The sequence below is a fragment of the Capricornis sumatraensis genome, chromosome 2 (genome assembly GCF_032405125.1).
Source record: "Capricornis sumatraensis isolate serow.1 chromosome 2, serow.2, whole genome shotgun sequence".
NCBI lineage: Eukaryota > Metazoa > Chordata > Mammalia > Artiodactyla > Bovidae > Capricornis > Capricornis sumatraensis.
Window position 1 is genome coordinate 46,771,110 of NC_091070.1, and position 24,264 is coordinate 46,795,373.

Here is a 24,264-nt window from a genome sequence, read left to right on the forward strand (position 1 = left end):
TCAAAGTTAATTGTCAAGATTTCCTAATTGATTCTTCAAGAGAATTTAAGTAGTGGTTGTTAAATACAGAAGTTTGATTTCTTAGGAAGAAAATTCTTTGGATATTCGAGCCTTGAATTTGGTAATTATTATTGGGATGAACATTTATTATGTGGATGGTGGTCAATTGGCTCTGCCTGAATAAGAAAAATAACCCGAAAGTTAATGCATTTAACTTTTGAGGACTTTAACATACTTTTCTAGAGCTTTGAGGGCATTAATAGACATAAAAAGCATAGTTGTTTAGAAATAAAATATTGGGGGAAGCTAATATTTTAATGATCCTTCTAACCCTTTGGACATTCTTCGAATCACCTTTAAAACCAAACTTTTGAGGCACTTTGAATCTTGCAGGTGACTTTTTCAAGTCACTATTGTTTTTTTTTCTATTTAATGATTATTCTAATACTTGAAGTAAAATATCTCTTTCGGGGAGTTGCAACTATGTAGTCTAGCCTATGCTAATTTTGCTCTGTGAGAATTATGCTCTGGGGAACCAAGCCGTTATTAACAAATCACAAGAATGCTTAAAGATACATAATTCACAAATGTGTAGTTATTCTAGGGCATGTCTTAACAGATCACTATGGCATTAAGAATGTCCCTTCAAATTATATCTTAAATGGAATATGTTAATTTTTAGTATTCTTTTTTAAATATGTGGTTTAAATTCTCAAAGTTTAAAAAATATATAAAGAAAGGTAAACTGCTTGTTCTACCAATAGAATATGCATCTCTTTTACCATACTTTAATTACATGTTGATTACTACGAATGCATTTTTTCCACTTTAGGAAACAAAAGTTATATTTTCAAATAATGAGGATGTTCACTAAAATACTCATGTTAAATTTTGTATGATTTTATTATAAGGAAAGTTCATAGTTGACCTTACCTTTTAGTTTTAGTTTCCATGTTTAAATCAGGTGCATAACATTTACAGAAGTAGATTCAAAGAACATTAATGAAGCTATCCTTTGTGGTTGGACTTGTGGAGATAAATCATCACATTCAATCTCTAAATAATTTAATGAGCTATTAGTATGCCTATTTCATAAATACAGTATTTCAAAAAATATAATACAAGTTTGGCAGTATTTATAGTCATGGAGATAAAAATTGGAATGATTATTTTTGGGGGCTCCAAGGTCACTGCAGATGGTCATTCCAGCCATGAAGTTAAAAGATGCTTACTCCTTGGAAGGAAAGTTATGACCAACCTAGATAGCATATTGAAAAGCAGAGACATTACTTTGCCAACAAACGTCCGTCTAGTCAAGGCTATGGTTTTCCCAGTGGTCATGTATGGATGTGAGAGCTGGACTGTGAAGAAAGCTGAGTGCTGAAGAATTGATGCTTTTGAAGTGTGGTGTTGGAGAAGACTCTTGAGAGTCCCTTGGACTGCAAGGAGATCCAACCAGTCCATCCTAAAGGAGATCAGTCCTGGGTGTTCTTTGGAAGGACTGATGCTAAAGCTGAAACTCCAGTACTTTGGCCACCTCATGAGAAGAGTTGACTCATTGGAAAAGACCCTGATGCTGGGAGGGATTTGGGGCAGGAGGAAAAGGGGACGACAGAGGATGAGATGGCTGGATGGCATCACCAACTCGATGGACATGAGTTTGGTTGAATTCCAGGAGTTGGTGATGGACAGGGAGGCCTGGTGTGCTGCAATTCATGAGGTCATAAAGAATTGGACACAACTGAGCGACTGAAGTCAATTACCTATAGCCACAATATTCTTTTCGTTATATCTCAGTTACTTCTGTACCAAAAAGTGTTTGGTTTCAGCAGCGACAGTCCCTCTGGACCCTGATATGTGGTCTTTTACTTTCCTGCTTCACACTCAGTAAGGAACCTTGAGAGTCAGAATCAAGGTCCACTGTTTGCTCGTGGAATACAGAGCAACCCAGAGGCCACACAGAGCATTGAGACTATCAGGCTGGTGGTTGGAGAAGCTGAGGAACTCAAAGATTGCCTTTTGGAAATTCTTCACTGTCAGGATTTTTTAACAAGAATTTATAACACAAAGACAGTGTATAGCCCAGCAGATTGAGACCAATCATAACAAATAATGTCCTAAAAGTAAAAAAATTACTTTTTGAGTAGAAAGTGAAAATTCAGCCTGTTTAAAACTGTGGCTGTATCATAGAATGAGAGTTCACATCTGTGGCCCATGATGTGGGGATGGTGCAGCCCAGTGGTTTCTGAATCCTTTTAAAATAGAATCACCTTCATTCTAAGTAAAATCTCACCCTATGTTTCAATCTAATGGATAGTGGTAGTTTTCATTTTGCAAGGAAAAGTGTAAGCTTTTAATTATGATAAATTTCATGAATTAAAAATAATCAGGCACTTTAGGTGAATGCAAGTATTTGAAATGTTGATTTCTGAGTGACATTTGCCATATGTATCTGTGTCTCAATTTTGTCTTGGTTACCCAGTGAGTAAATATGTGTGGTATGTAACACATTTAATTGTATGTGTTCCTTTGGTTTCGAAAGTTGTTTTTAAAAATTCAAATCAAATATTTGCACAGCTGTGATTCAGTTCAGTAATACAACTAAAAAAGCCTGGGATCGTGGATGTCCATTACCTACAGTAGCATAAGGGCTAGTCATTCTGAATCTCAGCATGGTGCTTATTCTCCCGATATTTTCTGAAAAAGCTACCCTGACTCCTGAGAATTAAAGCATTCATTCACTCTCATGTTCTTCCTTTTTTTCTGACCCTCCTTCTCTTGGTCTATGAAAAAGAGCCTCATGTGTCTTTACATCATCATCAATTTTTCTGTTATAGGAGCAGCAGAAAAGAGTTCTAAGCATGGTGCAGAAGATAAGACTCAAACCATTATTACAGCCATGAAAGAAAGAATGAAGATCAGGGAGACAAACAGGCCAGAGGTGTTTGAAGTAATTCAGGAAATGTTTCAGATTTCTAAAGAAGATTTTGTGCAGTACACAAAGGCAGCCAAACAGAGTGTACTGGATGGGACATCTAAGTGGTCAGCAAAAATAACCATTACAGGTAAAAATAAGTCTTTTTGAAAAATTTTATTCCGCTTTGAGATTTTATATATGTTAGAAATCACTGCTAATAATTGTTATAGGCAAAATAAATAGATTTTTTCAGTCTTGTCAACTTTGAAGTTTAATTGAAACTTCAAATTTCTAAAAGGTATGGTAGATAATTGAAGTCATTTCAGTCCATGTCTCATTCTAATCAAAAGCTCTTCGAGAGGAAGAAAGTTCTGTTTTGTAATATATTTGTCAATACCCTGCAGTTTACAAGATATTAGTTTTGTTGCTGCCTGACACTGATAAATGACAAAAGTAGCCAATAATCTCTTTAGTCAGTTTTTCTTAATGAGAAGACAATTATCATTTTACTTACTCCTGGGTCAATAGCCCTTATCCATTTGATCCTTGACTCGATGCAATTTGAGTATAGTGATGTCTAGTAATTTGAACTTCTGAAGTTGCTCGTTATAGTAACAGCAGCTGCATAGGTTATCATGTTAATATTTACCAAGCCTCTTAACTCACTCATATTGTATTCAAAAGGCAAAATTAAGAAGCTTTTCTTTAATACTGACAGTACACTCATATACACAAACACATTTTAAATCACAGACTTTGAACTACACTGGATAATTCAAAATATTTACTGAATTAATCGGCTTAATGTTTGTGCATTCTCATTTGTCTATACATGCATGCAGTGACATATGAGTATATAGATAAGAAATATATGTAGATGTATGTCTGCAGCTACTGTTCATTACAGGCAAAAGGAAATATTAGTCAAAGAAAGATTTTAATGTTGCATGATTCATTCTTTCATTAGACATTTTGTTAAATCCTGCTGTTCATGAGAGTGAAAGCCATGGGGATGTGTCTGCAAACACAAAGGACAAAGTAATAGAAAACGTTTCCTTCATTATCAGTTTTTTGTTTCTGCAAAAATACTTATACTAAAAGATTGAATTTGGTTTGTTTCAGTGGTTTCTGCACAAGGCTTGCAGGCAAAAGACAAAACAGGGTCTAGTGATCCGTATGTTACAGTTCAAGTCGGAAAGAACAAAAGAAGGACTAAAACCATTTTTGGAAACTTGAATCCAGTATGGGATGAAAAGTTTTATTTGTAAGTATATAATGGAAAACTATTAAAATATTGAAATATTTGAGGATAAATTTACAAGCATGCAAAATATACAAGCAATAATTATCTCATGTTTTAATTGTATCTATGAAGGAATTATAAAAAGATGTTGTGAACTGATATTGTGAACTTATTTAATACTCATAATATTATTTGTTCCTCATCTTGAGAAGCAAGTGAATAAAAATAATATTACAAACAAAAAAGGTGGCACAGCCGGGGTTAGTTTGCAGGAGAAAAAAAAAAAATGATTACAACATGATCTGTAACTTGAGTTGACCCAGTATAGTGAGGAATTTATAGGCTTGATTGAGCAATATCTTGACATCTGAAGATTTATGACTGAAAACAGTAGAAAGACTTTGAGCGTCACATGGCTTGTCATACCCATACCAGCCTATACTGATGAAATGGTTGATGATAACTTTTAGAACCTCTCATTTTCTGTGGGTCATTTATTTTTAAACCTTTTATATCCTGTACCAAACAGCAAGGAATCATTTTTCTGTCAAAGGTTCTTTTCTTTCTGTCATTCCTTCTTGGAGAGAGATAAGATGACTTCCAGTTACCATTTGTTGGAAATGAAAATCCCAATCTATGAGTTTAAAAGTAAACGATGCTTTTCTCTTTCCTTCTTTCTTTGTTAATGGTTTAAACATGGATCTCCTTTACATGCTAAGTAAGCAACACAACATATACAGATTGTTTGGGAATGTGGGAAATAGTGTGTATGAAATAAGAGTTTCATGTGTATATTGGCTTAGGAAGTATTAAGAAAAGAGTGTGGAAAATGAGTTGGGACTCAATAACAGAGGGTACCAGTGAGAGTGTTACAAGCTTTCTGTGACTTCTCCCTTCAAACTACTGAGAAAAACAATTTTACTATCTCTTTGTTTGTTAACAGAAGATAAGAAACTGATTCATAGTCAAAAATTCTTATTCCTAAGGCAGTCAAGTAAGTGAATAAAGCAGGGTAAGGACCATAAAGGAGAGGGAAAGGCACTGTTGCAAACTTGAGAGCAAGTAACTCACGAGCAAGAAACATCTCCTTGCCATGCAGTCTTGTAGGTGCAGTGCAGCTAGAGCTTCATTTTGTAGGAGAAACTGAAAATCTGAAAGTTCAAAACCAGCAAAGTGAATCAGTTATACATATACATATACATATATCAACACTTCTTTTCCCATGTAAGTCATTAGCATTAAGTAGAGTTTCCTATGTTATACAGTATATCATACAGTCTTGATATACAGTATATCATACAGTATATCATAAAGCTTTACTTTGTAATAAGTGAAGTCTTAATATCAGGTAGTCCTAGTTGTCCAACTTTTTCTTTTTTCAAAGTTATTTTATATATTTTAGAACCTTTTGATTATTTCCATGGGTATGTTTTAATCAACTTCACTTTTTCCATAAAAAGGGAAGCCTAGGATGGTTTTGATTGCTTTATTCCCTTGGCTAAGATTTCCAGTATAATGCCAAGTAAAAATGATAAAAGCAGACATCCTGGCTTTGTTCTTGATATTAGAGGGAAGCAGTTCCTTTCTTGATTAACTCTGATATTACCTGTGTACTTGTAGGTGCCATTTTTCCACTTAAGACAGCAATCTTCTACTTCCAGTAGGCTAAGAGTTTTGATCAGAAGTCAGTATTGCATTTTGTCTAAGCTTTTACTGCATACTGAGATGATTGTTTGATTCTAAATGTCATTTTGAAAAATATACTTGGACAATATTGTTCCATTGTCTTTGTGTTTTTGCTGCTTTCTTATTTTTCATGAGAAATCTGTTGTCTTGTTTGTTCCTCTGTACATGTTATCCCCCACACCCATGATTGCTTTTAAAGTTTTGTTTTCTTTACTCACCTGTACAATTGATTATGGTGTGCCATGGTTTAATTTTCTTTGTCTTTCTGGTGCTTAGGGTTTATTGAGCTACTTGAGCCTATGAGTCTGAAGTTTACTCTAAATTTGGAAAAAGTTTGGCCATTATTTCTTCAAATATTCTTTCTGCTTCTGTCTTCTGGAGGTTTCACTTACACATATATAAAGCCTCTTGAAGTTGTCCCACAGACCATGGATGCTCTACCCAACCCCCGCCCCGCCCAGTCCCTTTCCTTTCTCTGGCTTTCCTTTGAATTATTTCTGTTGCTGTGACTTCTTCTGTAATGTCTAATCTACTCTTAATCCAAGCCACTGTATTTTTCATCTTAGATGTTTTAGTTTCCATATCAGGAAGTTCAGATTGAGTCTTTGCATCTTTAGCAACTCTACTTAACTGTTTTAAAAATTAAGATGTACTTGGAGGAGGTGAAGTTGATAGGAAAATTGAAGAGCCCATGTAGGGATTTCCCAAAATGCCTTCTACTCCTACACATGCATAGCCTCCCTCTATTATTACCATCTCCCAACAGAGTGTGGGTGTATTGTTACTATTGATAAACCTACGTTAGCAGAAGATAATTACTCAAAATTCATAGGAGACATAAAATTTCTCATAGTGTTTATATTCTATATATTTGGACGAATGTATAATAACAGTATTCATCATTATGTATCATACACACTATTTTCACCACCTTAAAAATCCTCTGCTCATCGCCTGTTCATTACTCCTCACTCCACCAATTCTTGACAACTACTGATCTTTTCAGTTCAGTTCAGTTCAATCGCTCAGTCATCTTTTACTGTCTCCAAAATTTTGCCTATTCTAGGAGGTCCTATTATTTTGAGTTATACAATATGTATCCTTTCCAGATTGACTTTTTTTCATTTATTAATATACATTTAAAGTTCTGTGTTTTTTTTTCATGGTTTGATAGCTCATTTCTTTTTTAGCACTGAGTAATATTTGTCTTGATGTACTAGAATAATATTATCTTGAATTTATCCATTCACCTACTGAAGAAAAATCTTGGTTACTTCCAAGTTTTAACCATTGTGAATAAAGCTGCTATAAATAATGTAGGTTTTTATGTGGTCATAAGTTTTCTGCTCCTTAGAGTAAATGCCAAGGAGTATGATTGCTTGATCATATGATAAGAGTATGTTTAGTTCAGTAAAAAACTGACAAACTGTCTTCTAAAGTGGATATACCATTTTGCATTCTCACCAGCAGTCAGTAATAGTTCTTGCTCCATATCCTCTCTGCATTTTGAATTTTGGTTGTTCCGATGGGTGTGTAGTGATACTTTGCTGTTATTTGATTAATACCATGATTTTCATTCAAGACATACTTTATGGGATATCTTTTAATTTGCTTTTTTGCCATCCTTGTTACTTTCTTTAATGAGGTGTCAAGGTTTTTGGCCCAATTTTAAATCTAGTTGTTTATTATTATTGAATTTTATTATTTCCTTGAATATTTTGGATACTAGACTTTCATCACATGTATGTCTTAAAAATACTTTCTCCCTATCTGTGGCTTGTCTTCCCATTCCTCTGATACTGTCCTTCTGTACTTAACTTTCTGATTCATGCACTTATTATGACAGTTATTTTAATGCCCTTAACTGCCAGTTCTATCATCTGTGTCCATCCTTGGTTAGTTTTGATTGATATTGTTTTCCCCTTGTTTTGTGTCATGTTTTTCTGCCATTTCCTGTGCCTGATGGTTTAAATTGAATAACAGACTTTGTGAATATTACCTTGTTGGTTGCTGAATACTTTTAACATCCTCTAAATATTCCTGAGCTCTGTTCTTAGATGTAGTTAAGTTACATGGAAACCCTTTAGTTCTTCAGATCTTGCTTTCAAAATTTATTAAGTGGAAATGAAACAGCACTCAACTTCAGGCTAATTACTCCTCAGTGCTGAAGCAAGACTTTGCCATATCCTCTGCCAACTGACTCATGAATGATAAACTTTTCTTATCTGTGCAGTAGACATAAGCACTACTTCTGGCCTTGGTGAGTGCTGGGCATTGTGACATCTAATCATTTTGAGGATGGCTTCTAACCTGGCCTTGGGTAGTTTTACCACATGCATGCACTTGTTACTCAACTGATTGCTCAAGATGAGCCTGTAGCAGATTGGAAGTTGTTTTTGTTTTCGTTTTTTTTTTAGTTCAGTTCTCTTCTTTTTGATAGTATGCCCTGTGACTTCTAACTGCTTTGGTTTCCTCAGATTTTCAGCTCTGTCTTTCTAACTCAGAGAGTCCAGTGGACTCCACCTGGCTTTCCTGTCTTTGCACAGGGGCCTGGAAATTCCCTCAGGGAAGTTAGCTGAAGTAATGGTGAGGTTCACCTTGTTAATTTTTTTCTTTTTTTGGTCTTGTTGCAATCACTGTTGACAAATCTTCAGTATATTGAAAAATAATGTTTCAAATATTTTGCTCACTTTTTGACTTTTAATATGAGAGTGTATCTCTAGTCCCTCTTACTCCTTCTTGACTAGAATAGAAAGTCTGGAACTTTGAATTTAATTGGTTAGCAGAACAAAATAAGATAGTGTCAGAGCCAACACAGAACATGTGAAACAGGGTACAGCATCTGGATATATGTGATCCATAGGTTGCTAATTGCAATCTATGAAACAAAGCAGCAGTCCCCAACCTTTTAAATAAGGCATCCTTAATGCTGTAGTATTATGTCGACAGCATTAGACAGACATTACTACAGAAATGCTGTAGTCGAAATAGTCTAGTTTTCTGATCTTGCAAAGGGCCCCGTTTGACAAATCATCTGAGTAATGATGCATACCTGCAATGAGAAAACTGCCCCAAATCAAGATCAGTTCCACCCAAAAGAACTAGATATGACAGCGTCCAGTGCTCATTCATGTCAGGAATAGTGTTTGTCCCCACTGGACAGGTCAGAAAACTTCATGGTTCATGGGCTGAGTATATTGAAGTAGGTAGTTAAAATATGAGTTTTTGATATGCTGATTGGCAGTTTTTCATGTAATTTACTGTATGCTTGGTTTTCCTTTTGATAAGAGACACCACATACTGGCAACAACAATATATGTATTTTTTAAGCAGTCGTCTTTTCAAGGAAGAGGAAATTTAAATTTATTGTACCCTGTTGTACATATATTGGAGAAGGAAATGGCAACCCACTCCAGTGTTCTTGCCTGGAGAATCCCAGGGACGGGGGAGCCTGGTGGGCTGCCGTCTATGGGGTCGCAGAGTCGGACACGACTGAAGAGACTTAGCAGCAGCTGTACATATATACATATTTAGCTTATTTTCACTTCTCCATTAATATTTATGAGCTGTAAGTGAAACTGTGCTCACAAATATTTTGTTTCTTTCCTTCTAGAATGTAAAATATGAATGTCTAAATTTTCAACAGTAATTAATTTTGTTGTCAGCTACCTGAACGCAAAGATTCCATTTTTATTATTGATGTTCTGTATCATTGGTTCTAGAAATACTATTTTGAATCTACCTGTGCATGTTTTCATTTACCATGAAAATGGTATGGAAAATTACAAACTTATCTTTCTTTGTAAGGGGCTTTCTTTGGCTGGAGGAAATGAGTTCATGGTGAATTTATGTGCAGATTTTGAAAAATGCATACATGTCATAGATGAACTCATCCATGCCTCCCGCCAACCTGACAGTTCTGCCCTGTGAACTGGAGTGTAAAAACGTGTCCTGAGGTTCTGAAAATAGGATGGCTTATTAATGGTGTGACTTTAGCTTGCATTTGGGGCAATTTGTTTAAATTCTGAACTTTAGCTTTTCTAGTATGAAAAACTGGGATAATACACACTTCATAGGATTGATATATTTCTTGAGATAATGTATAGAGAGCTTTTGTTACCTGTTAAGCATATTCAAAATGGCAGTTGTATTATTAGTGACATCATATCCTTTGTGCCAAGGAGCAAACATAGCAGTAATACTTTAATACTGAAAAAGTTCCAGTCTAAATAATGAGGCCAAGATTAGTCTTATGAACAAGGTGCTGTAGGAAGGAAGTACTGCTGAAATAAGACTTTGAGAATTGAAATTGAATGAAATATTGAGAGATGGTTTTATCCAACTCCTTCATTTTATTGTTGAAAAAATCAAAGCTTAGACAGGTTATAGTACAGTCAAGTCTACAAAGGAGCCCCCTATTGTGAAATAAAAAATAAGATACAAGTAGAAATACAGAGGTCTGTTTTTACCCACATTTAAATTCTTCCTTTGGAAAAAATGCAGTTGACCTGAACCAACAAGGCAATCACAAGCTGGTAAGACAAAAATGCAAATGAAGTAATTTTTCAATTTTTTTTGCTTGAAAGCTTAATTGTTCTCCCACTAATGGCACTTTGATGCCCTCAAGAGATTAATGCTAAGTGATTTCAATTTTAATTCTACCTCTCTTACCGTGGGTTAAAAAGAGAAGTTGGAAATTTTAATCTTCAAAAGCTATGGAATGTGTGATTCTAGAATGGGGCACTCTGGAGAGTGTTTACAGGGAAAAGAGGCATGACCAATTAAGCCCTTGCAGAAATGTGGGTTAGTAGGGGTTGTAAATGTGTAATTTTTAAAATATCACATGAGCATTAATTAAGCTAATATATATAAAAACACTTTGAAAATGATAATGTTAGGTAAATCTAAGGTGCTCATTATCTTTGCTCTTGGATCCTAGTAATTTGTGTATTTGATCATTGCATAATTAATTATGACATTTTATTTTATTTTGCTGTGCTACAGTTAATGAAATGTTTATGCTTATCATAAACCATTCCCTCAAGAGGAAAAGCAGTCAGTCTCTCCAGTGGATTCTAGCGAGAAAATGGCAGTACTGTCTGCCCCTTTACTGAATAAGAAATTTTGTGGTTAGGAGACTTAGATTATATGTTATATGTTGATACTGTGATTTCTAGAGAACCCTATAGTTGATCCATGGTGCCTCATTTTTGCTAACATAGGAAATGAAAACAAAATGTCACACTGACACACTCTTGGAGGGGCAGTAGCAGGCATGTATTGGCTACCTTGTTTTGGCTGGTATTAACCACTAGAGTAAAGAGTTAATTTTAAAAAGAGTCTAGTCAATGCAATGCCTATGGTAGGAGTGTGGACATGCCCTCATTTATTCATGGTGATGTTGAATAGACATGGCAGTGGTGTTTAAACATTCTACTCATGTATTGTCTGAACAATCAGCTCCACTTGCTTAGTGGGGTATCAGTTAAATTGTACTTCCATTTCCTTATATGCAAAGCACTGTACTGGGTCCATGGGAAGTACTGACTTGAGTAATTTCATATTATATTAAAAAAAAAGAAACCTCTCTGGGCTTAAAGTTTATAAACCTAAGTTCCAGAGCCCTTCTGGATTCAGCATGCTTCTTAACCACCAGGAAATGCCTCAACCTCTTTGAATCTCAGGTTCACAGTGGGTTGTTGTTGTTCAATCGCTCAGTCATGTCTGACTCTTTATGACCCCATGGACTGTAGCACACCAGGCTTCCTTGTCCTTCACTATCTCCCAGAGGTTTTCAAACTTATGTCCATTGAATCTGTGATGCCATTCAATCATCTCATTCTCTGTTGTCCCCTTCTTCTTCTTTCAGTCTTTCCCAGCATCAGAGTCTTTTCCAGTGAGTCTGTTCTTTGTATCAGGTGGCCAAAGTATTGGCGCTCTAGCTTCAATATCAATCCTTCCAATGAATACTCAGAGTTGATTTCCTTTAGGATGGACTGGTTTGATCTCCTTGCTGTCCAGTGGACTCTCTAGAGTCTTCTCCAGCCCCACAATTCAAAAGCATCAATTCTTTGGCGCTCAGCTTTCTTTATGGTCCAACTCTTACATTCATACATGACTAGTTGGAAAAGCCATAGCTTTGACTATACAGACCTTTGTTGGCAAAGTGATGTCTCTGCTTTTCAATACACTAGGTTTCTGTATTGTGTCTAGGTTTGTTCACAGTGGCCATTGAGCACAGAAAGTATTCCCCTCCTTGACTCAGTAAAGTTATTGTTATGAAGTAGCATTATACAGAAGGTCCTTTAACCCAGAAGTATCAGAAACTCATAATGCTGTTATTTATAGAGGTATGATTGCCTTGGCCCTCAAAACACATGCCACCTATGTTCAATTAACAGCAACCCAGATGGAGTGGCACACTGAGTGCCTCAGGCCCAGGACTCTCCACCATGCCGTGTGCTGCTCAGCTCAGGGCTGAGTATGAATTAAGTATAAACTAATCTCCATAGGAGATAGCATTTAAATACTACAATTAAAAAAAATGTCTTTAGAGCATGGTAGGTTCATATTATAAAATGACAGCCTGAATGTAATCAGGGATTTGATGTATTGCCTGGATTACTAGTGCAGGCCTCTTCTGGACTACGTGGGAAGGGAGCATTTCTGCAGTCTCCTGAGCTGGCTTGCAACAATGGTGTCAGCATCAGAAAGTCATTTGTCAAAAAGATAGTCCCACATTTGTCCAAAGCAAGAAGGAGCTTAGTCACAATTTATGGGGTTACAGATTTGTTTACTAATCATTGTCTATATTGTGGCACCATGGGGATATATAACCAATAGAAAAGAAAGAAAGAAAGTGAAGTTGCTCAGTCGTGTCTGACTTTTTGTGACTCCATGGACTGTAGCCTACCAGGCTCCTCTGTCCATGGAATTTTCCAGGCAACAATACTGGAGTGGGTTGCCATTTCCTTCTCCAGGAGATCTTCCCAACCCAGGGATTGAACCTGGGTCCTCCTGCATTGTAGGCAGACGCTTTACTGTCTGAGCCACCAGGGAAGGCCCTATAACCAATATTTCCTTTCATTTGGTAAATGTGGTTGAGCCAATACCCATCTATACACAGCAGAGCCAATAGAATAGCACCTACTTCCTGAATGATTTGTACAAGAACTTAGAGGTTTGATAATAAGGCGAGGAGCAGGTATAGAAAGAGGATTGGATGAAATTCAATGAGGTTAGAATTGAGCTTAGAGCCACCAAAAAGAATAGATTTATAGTCAACAAACTGTAAAATTTCAGAACAGGACAGATCCTTGGAGATACTGCTGTGATGTTCTATAGGCTAAGATATAGGGGGCCATGTATTTATGGAGGAGACTGGTAAGCTGCAGTCCATGGGGTCACTGAGTGTTAAACACGACTGAGCAACTTCATTTTCAATTTCACTTTCATGCCTTGGAGAAGGAAATGGCAACCCACTCCAGTGTTCTTGCCTGGAGAATCCCAGGGACAGGGGAGCCTGGTGGGTTGCCGTCTATGGGGTTGCACAGAGTTGGACACGACTGAAGTGACTTAGCAGCAGTAGCAGCAGCAGTATTTAGTTTTATAGTGAGGATCAAATAGAATTCAGACAAAATGCCCCAAATATTTAGGGAGTAGGGGATTGCAAACAGCCAGCTCAGGACAATGGGGGCTATTCTGTAGAGATCCCTCTTGGTGAGAAGAAAGGGTCTACATTTAAACTGGCCCATAGAAAAGAGATCAGGAGGAAACAAATGTTATTATGGACCCAGAGTGTCCTTGCAGGAATCCAAGAAAAGCCAAACAGCAGAACTCCAAAGGGACAGAAATTATTGTGACCTTAGTTTCTTTCTGTTTCTTCCTCTGACATTTGTCCATCTTTGCCTGTTTTTCTCCATCTCTGCCCTTTAGTATATTTTCCCCCTCTCTCCATTTCTGCCCTTATTTCCCTTTCTCTCTCTCTGTCTTGCTTTGCCCAGTCTATCACTGTTCTCCTACTGTCTGTTTGCCCTCTCTCCCTTCTTTTCTCACTCCTCTGTACTCTGGTCTCATTGCTGATCACTACTCAGTCAGTCAGTTCAGTCATGTCCAACTCTTTGCAACCCCATGGACTACAGCACACCAGGTTTCCCTGCCCATCACCAACTCCTGAAGCTTTCTAAAACTCATGTCCATGGAATCGGTGATGCCATCCAACCATCGCATATTTTGACATCCCCTTCTCCTCCTGCCTTCAATCTTTCCCAACATCAGGGTCTTTTCCAATGAGTCAGTTTATCGCATCAGGTGGCCAGAGTATCCGAGCTTCAGCTTCAACATCAGTCCATCAGTCCTTCCAATGAATGTTCAGGACTGATTTCCTTTAGGATTGACTGATTTCATCTCCTTGCAGTCCAAGGGGCTCTCAAAAGTCTTCTCCAACACCACAGTTCAAAATCATCAATTCTTCAGCACTCAGCTTTCTTTATAGTCCAATTCTCACATCCATACATGACTGCTGGAAAACCATAGCTTTGACTAGACAGACCTTGTCGGCAAATAACGTCTCTGTTTTTAATATACTGTCTAGATTATACATAGCTTTTCTCCAAAGGAGCAAGCATCTTTTAACTTCATGGCTGAAGTCCCCATCTACAGTGATTTTGGAGCCCAAGAAAATAAAGTCTGTCACTCTTTCCACTGGTTCCCCATCTATTTGCCAGGAAGTGATGGGACCAGATGCCATGATCTTTGTTTTTAGAATGTTGAGTTTTAAGCCAGCTTTTTCACTCTCCTGCTTCACTTTCATCAAGAAGCTCCTTAATTCTTCTTTGCTTTCTGCCATAAGGGTGGTGTCATCTGCGTATCTGAGGTCATTGATATTTCTTCTGGCAATCTTGATTCCAGCTTGTGCTTCATCCAGCCTAGCGTTTCTCATGATGTACTCTGCATATAAGTTAAATAAGCAGGGTGACAATATACAGCCTTGACGTACTCCTTTTCCTATTTGGAACCAGTCTGTTGTTCCATGTCTAGTTCTAACTGTTGCTTCCTGACCTGCATACAGATTTCTCAGCAGGCAGGTCTGGTATTCCCATCTCTTTAAGAATTTTCCACAGTTAGTTTTGATCCACACAGTCAAAGGCTTTGGCATAGTCAATAAAGTATAAGTAGATGTTTTTCTGGAACTTCCTTGCCTTTTCAATGATCCAGTGAATGTTAGCAATTTGATATCTGGTTCCTCAGCCTTTTCTAAACCAAGCTTGAACATTTGAGAATTCACGGTTCACGTACTGTTGAAACCTGGCTTGGAGAATTTTGAGCATTACTTTGCTAGCATGTGAGATGAGTGCAATTGTGCAGTAGTTTGAGCAATCTTTGGCATTGCCTTTTTTTGAGATTGGAATGAAAACTGACTTTTTCCAGTGCTGTGGCCACTGCTGAGTTTTCCAAATTTGCTGGCTTATTGAGTGCATCATTTTCACAACATCATCTTTTAGGACTTGAAATAGCTCAACTGGAATTCCATTACCTCCACTAGCTTTGTTTGTAGTGATACTTCCCAAGTCCCACTTGATTTCACATTCCCAGGATGTCTGGCTCTAGGTGAGTGATCACACCATCATGATTGTCTGGGTCATGAAGATCTGTTTTGTACAGTTGTACTGTGTATTCTTGCCACCTCTTCTTAATAGCTTCTGCTTGTTTTATGTCCTTACCATTTCTGTTCTTTATTGTGCCCATTTTTGCATGAAAAGCTCCATTTGTATCTCTGATTTTCTTGAAGAGATCTCTAGTCTTTCCCATTCAATTGTTTTCCTCTATTTCTTTGCATTGATAACTGAGGAAGGCTTTCTTATCTCTCCTTGCTAATTTTTGGAACTCTGCATTCAGATGAGTATATCTTTCCTTTGCTCTGTTGTCTTTAGCTTCTCTTCTTTTCTCAGCTCTTTGTAAGGCCTCCTCAGACAACCATTTTGCCTTCTTGAGTTTCTTTTTCTTGGGAAAGGTCTTGATCACTACCTCCTGTACAGTGTTATAAACTTCCATCTGTAGTTCATCAGGCACTCTGTCTATCAGATCTAGTTCCTTAAATCTATTTCTCACTTCCACTGTATAATCATAAGGGTTTGATTTAGGTCATACCTGAATGCTCTAGTGTTTTTCCCGATTTTCTTCAATATAAGTCTAAATTTGGCAATAAGGAGTTCATAATCTTAGCACAGTCAGCTCCTGGACTTGTTTTTGCTGACTGTATAGAGGTTTTCCATCTTTGGTTGCAAAGAATATAATTAATCTGGTTTTGGTTTTGACCATCTGGTGATATCCATGTGTAGTCTTCTCTTGTGTTGTTGGAAGAGGGTGTTTGCTATGACCAGTGTTTTCTCTTGGCAAAACTCTGTTGGCCTTTTCCCTGCTTCATTTTGTGCTCCAAGGCCATATTGCCTGTTACTCCAGGTACCTCTTGACTTCCTGCTTTTGCATTACAGTCCCCTCTGATAAAAACATCATCTTTTTTTGCTGTTACTTCTAAAAGTTCTTGTAGGTCTTCATAGAACAATCCAACTTCAGCTTCTTCAGCATTACTAGCTGTGGCATAGACTTGCATTACTGTGAGATTGAATGGTTTGTCTTGGACATGAACAGAGATCATTCTGTCATTTTTGAGATTGCACTGAAGTACTGCATTTCAGACTCTTGTTGACTATGATGGCTATTCCATTTCTTCTAACAGATTCTTGCCCACAATAGTAAATGTAATGGTTATCTGAATTAAATTCGCCCATTCCAGTCCATTTTAGTTCACTGATTCCTGAAATATCGACGTTCACTCTTGCCATCTCCTGTTTGACCACTTCTAATTTACCTTGATTCATGGACCTAACATTCCAGGTTCCTATGCAATATTGTTCTTTACAACATCAGACTTTACTTCCATCACCAGTCATATCCACAACTGGGCTTTGTTTTCACTTTCGCTCCAGCTTTTCATACTTCCTGGAGTTATTTTCCCACTCTTCTCTAGTAGCATATTGGGCACCTCCTGACCTGGGGAGTTCATCTGTCTGTCTCCTGTCTTTTTGCCTTTTCATGGTCTCCTGGTGACTAATTTGAACCTGTGGATTGAAGCAATTCCCTCTACATAGAATATATCTATTAAAGGCAGATGGAATCATCTGGATTTATATACCATTTTCAAGACTCAAGCAATACAACCAGTCAACCTCTATTTCATTCATCCGCTTATCCCTTGGATGTGTCCCACAAGAGGACCAACAATTTTGAAGGCAGATAGATGAGATTCACATGGTTGGGCTAACTGCAGCCACACTGGAAGCATGTAGCTCTCTACTGACCTAGAACCCTGCAATATTAAGTCCAGCTTTTCAGGCATTTCTATGTGTGTCAGTATCAGCTCCAACCATCTTTAGAAAAATAATTCATTCAATGAACATTATGTGTGAGTCGCTCTCTTAGGTGCTACAGACACTGAGATAAATATGAACAACAAATCTAATTAGGTCCAATCTGTTTATTTTTAGTTTTATTTTCATTACTGTAGGTGAATCAAAAAGGTCTTCCTGCCATTTTTATCAGAGAGTGTTCTGCCTTTGTTTTCCTTTAAGAGTTGTATAGTATCTAGACTTAAGGTTTCCCAAGTGGTGCAGTTGGTTAAGAATCCACCTGCTAATGCAGGAGACACAAGAGATGTGGGTTTGATCCCTGGGTCAGGAAGATCTCCTGGAGGAGGAAATGGCAACTCCACTCTTCTTGTCTGGAAAATTCCATGGACAGAGCGGCCTGCTGGGTTACAGTCATAGCCTTACATTTAGATTGTTAACCAATTTTGAGTCTATTTTTGTGTATGATGTTTGAGAAAGTTCTAATTTTATTCTTTTACCTGTAACTGTCTCATTTTCCCAGCACCACTTATTAAAGAGATTGTCTGTTCCTCATTGTATAGTCTTGCCTTCTTTGTCAGAGATTAGGTGACCATAGATATGTGGGTTCATCTCTGGACTTTTTGTATCCTGTTCCATTGATCTATCTGTATGTTTTTGTACCAGAATCATACTGTTTTGATTACTGTAGCTTTGTAGTATAGTCTGAAGTCAGAACACATGATTCTTCCAGTTCCATTTTTCTTTCTCAAGATTGCTTTTGCTATTCAGGATATTTTGTGTTTCCATGCAAAATAAATTTTTTTTCTTATGCTGTGAAAAATGCTGTTGGCAATTTGACAGGGATTGCATTCATTTGGGTAGTGCAGTCATTTTAACAATACTGATTCTTTCAATCCAAGAACATGGTATATTTCTCCATCTGTTTGTGCCATCTTTGATTTCTTTCATCAGTATTTTGTTTCATTAAGTACAAGTCTTTTCTCTCCTTATGTAGGTTTATCCCTAATATCTTATACTTTCTGGTGCAGTGGCAAATGGAATTGGTTCCTTAATTCCTGTTTCTAATACTTTGTTGTTAGTGTATAGAAATGTAAGGTATTCCTGTGTGTTAATTTTGTATCCTGAAACTTTGCCAAATTTGCTGATGAGCTCTAGTAGTTTTCTGGTAGTGTCTTTAGGATTTTCTATGTGTAGTATCATATCATGTATAAAAATTCAAACTGCATACAGCAGCAGTTTTACTACTTCCTTTCCAATTTGGATTTCTTTAATTTATTTTTCTTCTGTGATCGCTATGGCTAGGGCTTCCAAAGCTACATTCAATAAAAGTGGAGAGAATGAACATCCTTATCTTATTCCTGATCTTAGAGGAAATGCTTTCAGTGTTTCATCATTGAGAATGATGTTGCTTTGGGTTTGTCCTATATAGCCTTTCTTATGTTGAGGTATGTTCCCTCTATGCCCACTTTCTGGAGAGTTTTTTTTTTTTTCTTAATCATAAATGGGTATTGAATATAGTATATATCTTTATTACAGTCAGTCTACCAGTGATAATATACCAGTTCACACACAGTGTAAGAACTTTATAAAAGTACATTTCCTGTTGTTTCTTATAGACCTTCATGCTAGTATGGGCAAGTATTAGCCAGGATGTGGAGGAACTGGAATTACTTTATTGACATTGAGAAAATAAAGTGGTACAACCCCTTGAGATATAACTGACATACAAGTAACTGCATATATTTCAAATGTATAATTTATTAGGTTTTGGCATCTGTTTTCATTCATGTAACCACACCACCACAATCAATATAACTGAAACATCCATCACCTCCAAAAATTTTCCTGGACTTCTTTCCCATAACTTTCCCCTATTATTTCCCTTTATTGAAACCTTCTCCCCTGGCCAACCAATGATTTGATGTCTTATATAATTCATTTTCATTTTTATAATTTTATATAAATGGATTTATACTGCAAATGCTCTTATTTTTTCCTGAATTCTTTCACTCAGCCTAATTATTTTGAGATCTACCTAAGTTCAATGTATATACCAGTATAGTACATTTCTTTCCATACAAGAGTATCTCAGTCTATGCATATGAAACTCATATATCTAGTCACATATTGATGAATGCTTGAGGTTTTTTTTCTGTCTTTAGCTACTATAAACAGAGCAGCTATGAAAGCTTATGAGTAACTCCTCAAATGGGCATATACTTTCAAGAAAGAAATAGTTTTCTCAAGTGGTGAGTGATCACACTATTGTGGTTATCTGGGTCATTAAGATCTTTTTTGTATAGTTCTTGCTTGTATTCTTGAAGTTATAAGTAGTAGAGCCAAAAGCAGAGATTCTACCTTTTTCGCCCCCTGATTGCTTGACTCTCTTACTCAGGCCTTCTAGAAGATCTAATTGGTACATAATAATGTTATAAAATTTTCATAGCTAGTCATTGATTTCTGTATAAAAAGTCATTACTCAAAATTAAAGCAATGTGCCATCTTAGCAAGTCCACTTGCAGTGACAGGTTTCCTTGTTAGTTATACTACACTTTAGAGCACTTTTGATACAGTCTTTAATGATTTTCATGCCTGTTTTATATAAATGTCAGTGTTGTTTTCCAACCTAGGTATTGAGTTATTTGATTGTGAGGATCTCCTAAAATAATGTTGAGTATACAGTAAGCCTAAAAATCTGCTTAATGGTTATTTCCAAATGATAACTTCTACAGTGAATTTCTTACCAATGAGTGTGTCTATAAATGTTTATAACATGTCTTTTAAGTATTTATAGACATAATTGTTTATTTGCACTATTGTTTCACCCTTAATTTTCCCTCCTTCCTCTCCCTTCAATGTTAATTTTCCCAAGAAATTCTAAAGATATGTCTTTCTTCTCTGTGTCAGCAGCTTGAGCATTATTTGGTGAATTCAGGTATTTACTTTTTTAGCATCACCAGTATGTGTTTTCCTTTCAAAGGAACCCTTGTCAATGCATCTTGTCTTCATGATGTGTTTTTTACTTTCAGTTTTATGTCTCTACCTAGTAACTTTTGATTACAGTTGGATTTGAAGAGATAGTAAAGGGGACAGATGTATTTTAACTTATTTAAAGCCTTGAAATAAGCAGTAGAATAACATTTTGAGCTTTTACTATGACCCAGTTTTGATAGGGGTAAGGGTAAAATTAAGAAAACAGGATGGAAAATTGCCACTAACTCTGAGGGGACATTTAGCATTTCTTATTAGAAAATGATATATAATACCCTTTTTGATATTATAGATTTATTATTTTATGAAACCTTACTAATATAATAAAATAATTAAGTTCATGTATTGGGATAATTACTTCAAAAATGAGACACTGTATATTTTTTCTTAATATGTATATTTTGTTGAAGTATAGTTGACTTACAGTGTTTCAGATGCACATCAAGGTGATTCAGCTGTATATACACACATGTTATTTTTGAAATTATTTTCTATTATTTCTTATTATAAGAAATTGAATATATTTCTATGTGCTATACAGTAAACCTTTATTGCTTGTTGCATATATATTTTTAATTAAAAATCTAGCATTATATTCATACTAAGTAAAACAAGTGAAATAAAAATGTCAAATTTTTTAGTTAGGCAAAAATTCATAAGTTTTCTAAAATATGTATATAATAGAAAAGAAAACTACAGGCCAATATCACTGATGAACATAGATGCAAAAATCCTTAACAAAATTCTAGCAAACAGAATCCAACAATACATTAAAAAGATCATACACCATGACCAAGTGGGCTTTATCCCAGGGATGCAAGGATTCTTCAATATCTACAAATCAATCAATGTAATACACCACATTAACAGATTGAAAAATAAAAGCCATATGATTATCTCAATAGATGCAGGGAAAGCCTTTGACAAAATTCAACATCCATTTATGATAAAAAAAAAAACAACCCTCCAGCAAGCAGGAATAGAAGGAACATACCTCAACATAATAAAAGCTATATATGACAAACCCACAGCAAACATTATCCTCAGTGGTGAAACATTGAAAGCATTGCCCCTAAAGTCAGGAATAAGACAAGGGTGCCCAGTTTCACCACTACTATTCAACGTAGTTTTGGAAGTTTTGACCACAGCAATCAGAGCAGAAAAAGAAATAAAAGGAATCCAGATTGGAAAAGAAGTAAAATTCTCACTGTTTGCAGATGAAATGATCCTCTACATAGAAAACCCTAGACTCCACCATAAAATTACTAGAGTTAATCAATGAATATAGTAAACTTGCAGGATTTAAAATCAACACACAGAAATCCCTTGCATTCCTATACACTACTAATGAGAAAATAGAGAAATTAAGAAAACATTTCCATTCACCATTGCAATGAAAAGAATAAAATACTTAGGAATATATCTACCTAAAGAAACAAAAGACCTATATATACAAAACTATAAAAAAACTGGTGAAAGAAATCAAAGAGGACACTAATAGATGGAGAAATATATCCTGTTCATGGATTGGAAGAATCAATAGTGAAAATGAGTATACTACCCAAAGCAATCTACAGATTCAGTGTGATCCCTAGCAAGCTACCAACGGTATTTTTCACAGAGCTAGAGCAAATAATTTCACAATTTGTGTGGAAATACAAAAAACCTCGAATAGCCAAAGCAATCTTGAGAAAGAAGAATGGAACTGGAGGGATCAACCTGCCTGACTTCAGGCTCTACTATAAAGGCACAGTCATCAAGGCAGTATGGTACTGGCAAGAATACATAGAGATATAGATCAATGGAACAAAGTAGAAAGCCCAGAGATAAATCCATGCACCTATGGACACCTTATCTTTGACAAAGGAGCCAAGAATATCCAGTGGATTAAAGACAATCTCTTTAACAAGTGGTGCTGAGAAAATTGGTCAACCACTTGTAAAAGAATGAAACTAGAACAGTTTCTAATACCATACTCAAAAATAAACTCAAAATGGATTAAAGATCTAAATGTAAGACCAGAAACTATAAAACTCCTATAGGAGAACATAGGCAAAACACTCTGACATAAATCACAGCAGGATCCTCTGTGACCCACCTCCCAGAATATTGGAAATAAAAGCAAAAATAAACAAATGGGACCTAATTAAACTTAAAAGCTTCTGCACAACAAAGGAAACTATAAGCAAGGTGAAAAGACAGCCTTCAGAATGAGAGAAAATCATGGCAAATGAAGCAGCTGACAAATGACTAATCTCAAAAATATACAAGCAACTCCTGCAGCTCAATTTCAGAAAAATAAACGACCCAGTCAAAAAATGGGCCAAAGAACTAAATAGACATTTCTCCAAAGAAGATGTACAGATGGCTAACAAACACATGAAAAGATGCTCAACATCACTCATTATCAGAGAAATGCAAATCAAAACCACAATGAGGTACCATTTCATGCCAGTCAGAATGGCTACTATCCAAAAGTCTACAAGCAATAAATGCTGGAGAGGCTGTGGAGAAAAGGGAACCCTCTTACACTGTTGGTGGAAGGCAAACTAGTACAGCCACTATGGAGAACAGTGTGGAGATTCCTTAAAAAACTGGAAATAGAACTGCCTTATGACCCAACAATCCCACTGCTGGGCATACACACTGAGGAAACTAGAATTGAAAGAGACACATGTACCCCAATGTTCATCGCAGCACTGTTTATAATAGCCAGGACCTGGAAGCAACCTAGATGTCCATCAGCTGATGCATGGATAAGAAAGCTGTGGTACATATACACAATGGAGTATTACTCATCCATTAAGAAGAACACATTTGAATCGGTTCTAATGAGGTGGATGAAACTGGAGCCTATTATACAGAGTGAAGCAAGCCAGAAAGAAAAACACAATACAGTATACTAATGCATATATATGGAATTTAGAAAGATGGTAATGAGAACCCTGTATGTGAGACAGCAAAAGAGACACAGATGTATAGAACAGTCTTTTGGACTCTGTGGGAGAGGGCGAGGGTGGGATGATTTGGGAAAATGGCATTGAAACATGTATAATATCATATAAGAAACGAATCACCAGTCCAGGTTTGATGCAGGATACAGGATGCTTGGGGCTGGTGCACTGGGATAAACCAGAGGGATGGTATGGGGAGGGAGGTGGGAGGAGGGTTCATGATGGGGAACATGTATATACCCGTGGCGGATTCATGTTGATGTATGGCAAAATCAATACAATATTGTAAAGTAATTAGCCTCCAATTAAAATAAATAAATTTAAATAAAAAAAATAAAATAGGTGGGGAAAGTGGTAACCATAAACCTAATTAAATGGGATCACTGAATATGAAATAGAAAAAGTGAAACAAACTAGATAAAAGTAAAGGGCCATTGTTTAGTCCAGTTGTTTTTAAAGATAGCTACTCACTAGGAACATATTTGGAACTCTGGAGAAAAAGAAATACCTGGGTATTTTGTATTTTTCAAAACATTCCAGCATAATTCTGATATGCATCTGGATTTTACAAAGTGATTACAGGTTTTTCTATTGTAATTTTTGTGATATAGAGTTCTCTTATTTTTCTGTTGACCAATCATGATACAGTGGTATTAAGTGAGTCATAGTTACATAATCACAATAGTGAAAGATGTTTATCAGTTTTGACAATCTGTAGGCAGACAAAAAATAAAAAAATAATTATAATTGCAAGCCATAATGGGAACATGATTTCCATAACAGTATAGACTACATACAATTTGGGGGAGGGGGGTCAAGCAGAGTTATGTGGACATTGGAAGTGTGTGCATTGCACATATTTTCATCCACCTAGCTAGTCTGTGTCTTTTAGTTGGTTCATTTGATCCTATCACTGTTTTCTTAATTGTTTAAGGTTTATTTTCTGTAGGTCTTTACCTTCTCTTATGTTTCCTGCTTTGAGAAGTTCCTTTAACATTTGCTGTAAAGCTGGTTTGGTAGTGCTGAATTCTCTTAACTTTTGCTTGTCTGAGAAGCTTTTGATTT

General features: G+C 36.3%; 1 protein-coding gene and 1 non-coding gene across 3 annotated transcripts in view; one reads left to right on the forward strand and one right to left on the reverse strand.

Moving 5' to 3' along the window:
• The window catches only part of UNC13C (unc-13 homolog C), a 666,761-nt gene that overhangs the window by 284,614 nt on the left and 357,883 nt on the right, over window positions 1–24,264 (forward strand). For both annotated transcript variants that reach the window (XM_068963824.1, XM_068963823.1), the window contains 2 exons: window positions 2,838–3,065; window positions 4,040–4,181. In XM_068963824.1, coding sequence (XP_068819925.1) covers window positions 2,838–3,065; window positions 4,040–4,181 — 370 coding nt within the window. The remainder of the gene's footprint in view (window positions 1–2,837; window positions 3,066–4,039; window positions 4,182–24,264) is intronic.
• TRNAC-ACA (transfer RNA cysteine (anticodon ACA)) lies at window positions 12,833–12,905 on the reverse strand. Its single transcript has one exon. It is a non-coding gene; the product is annotated as a tRNA-Cys (tRNA).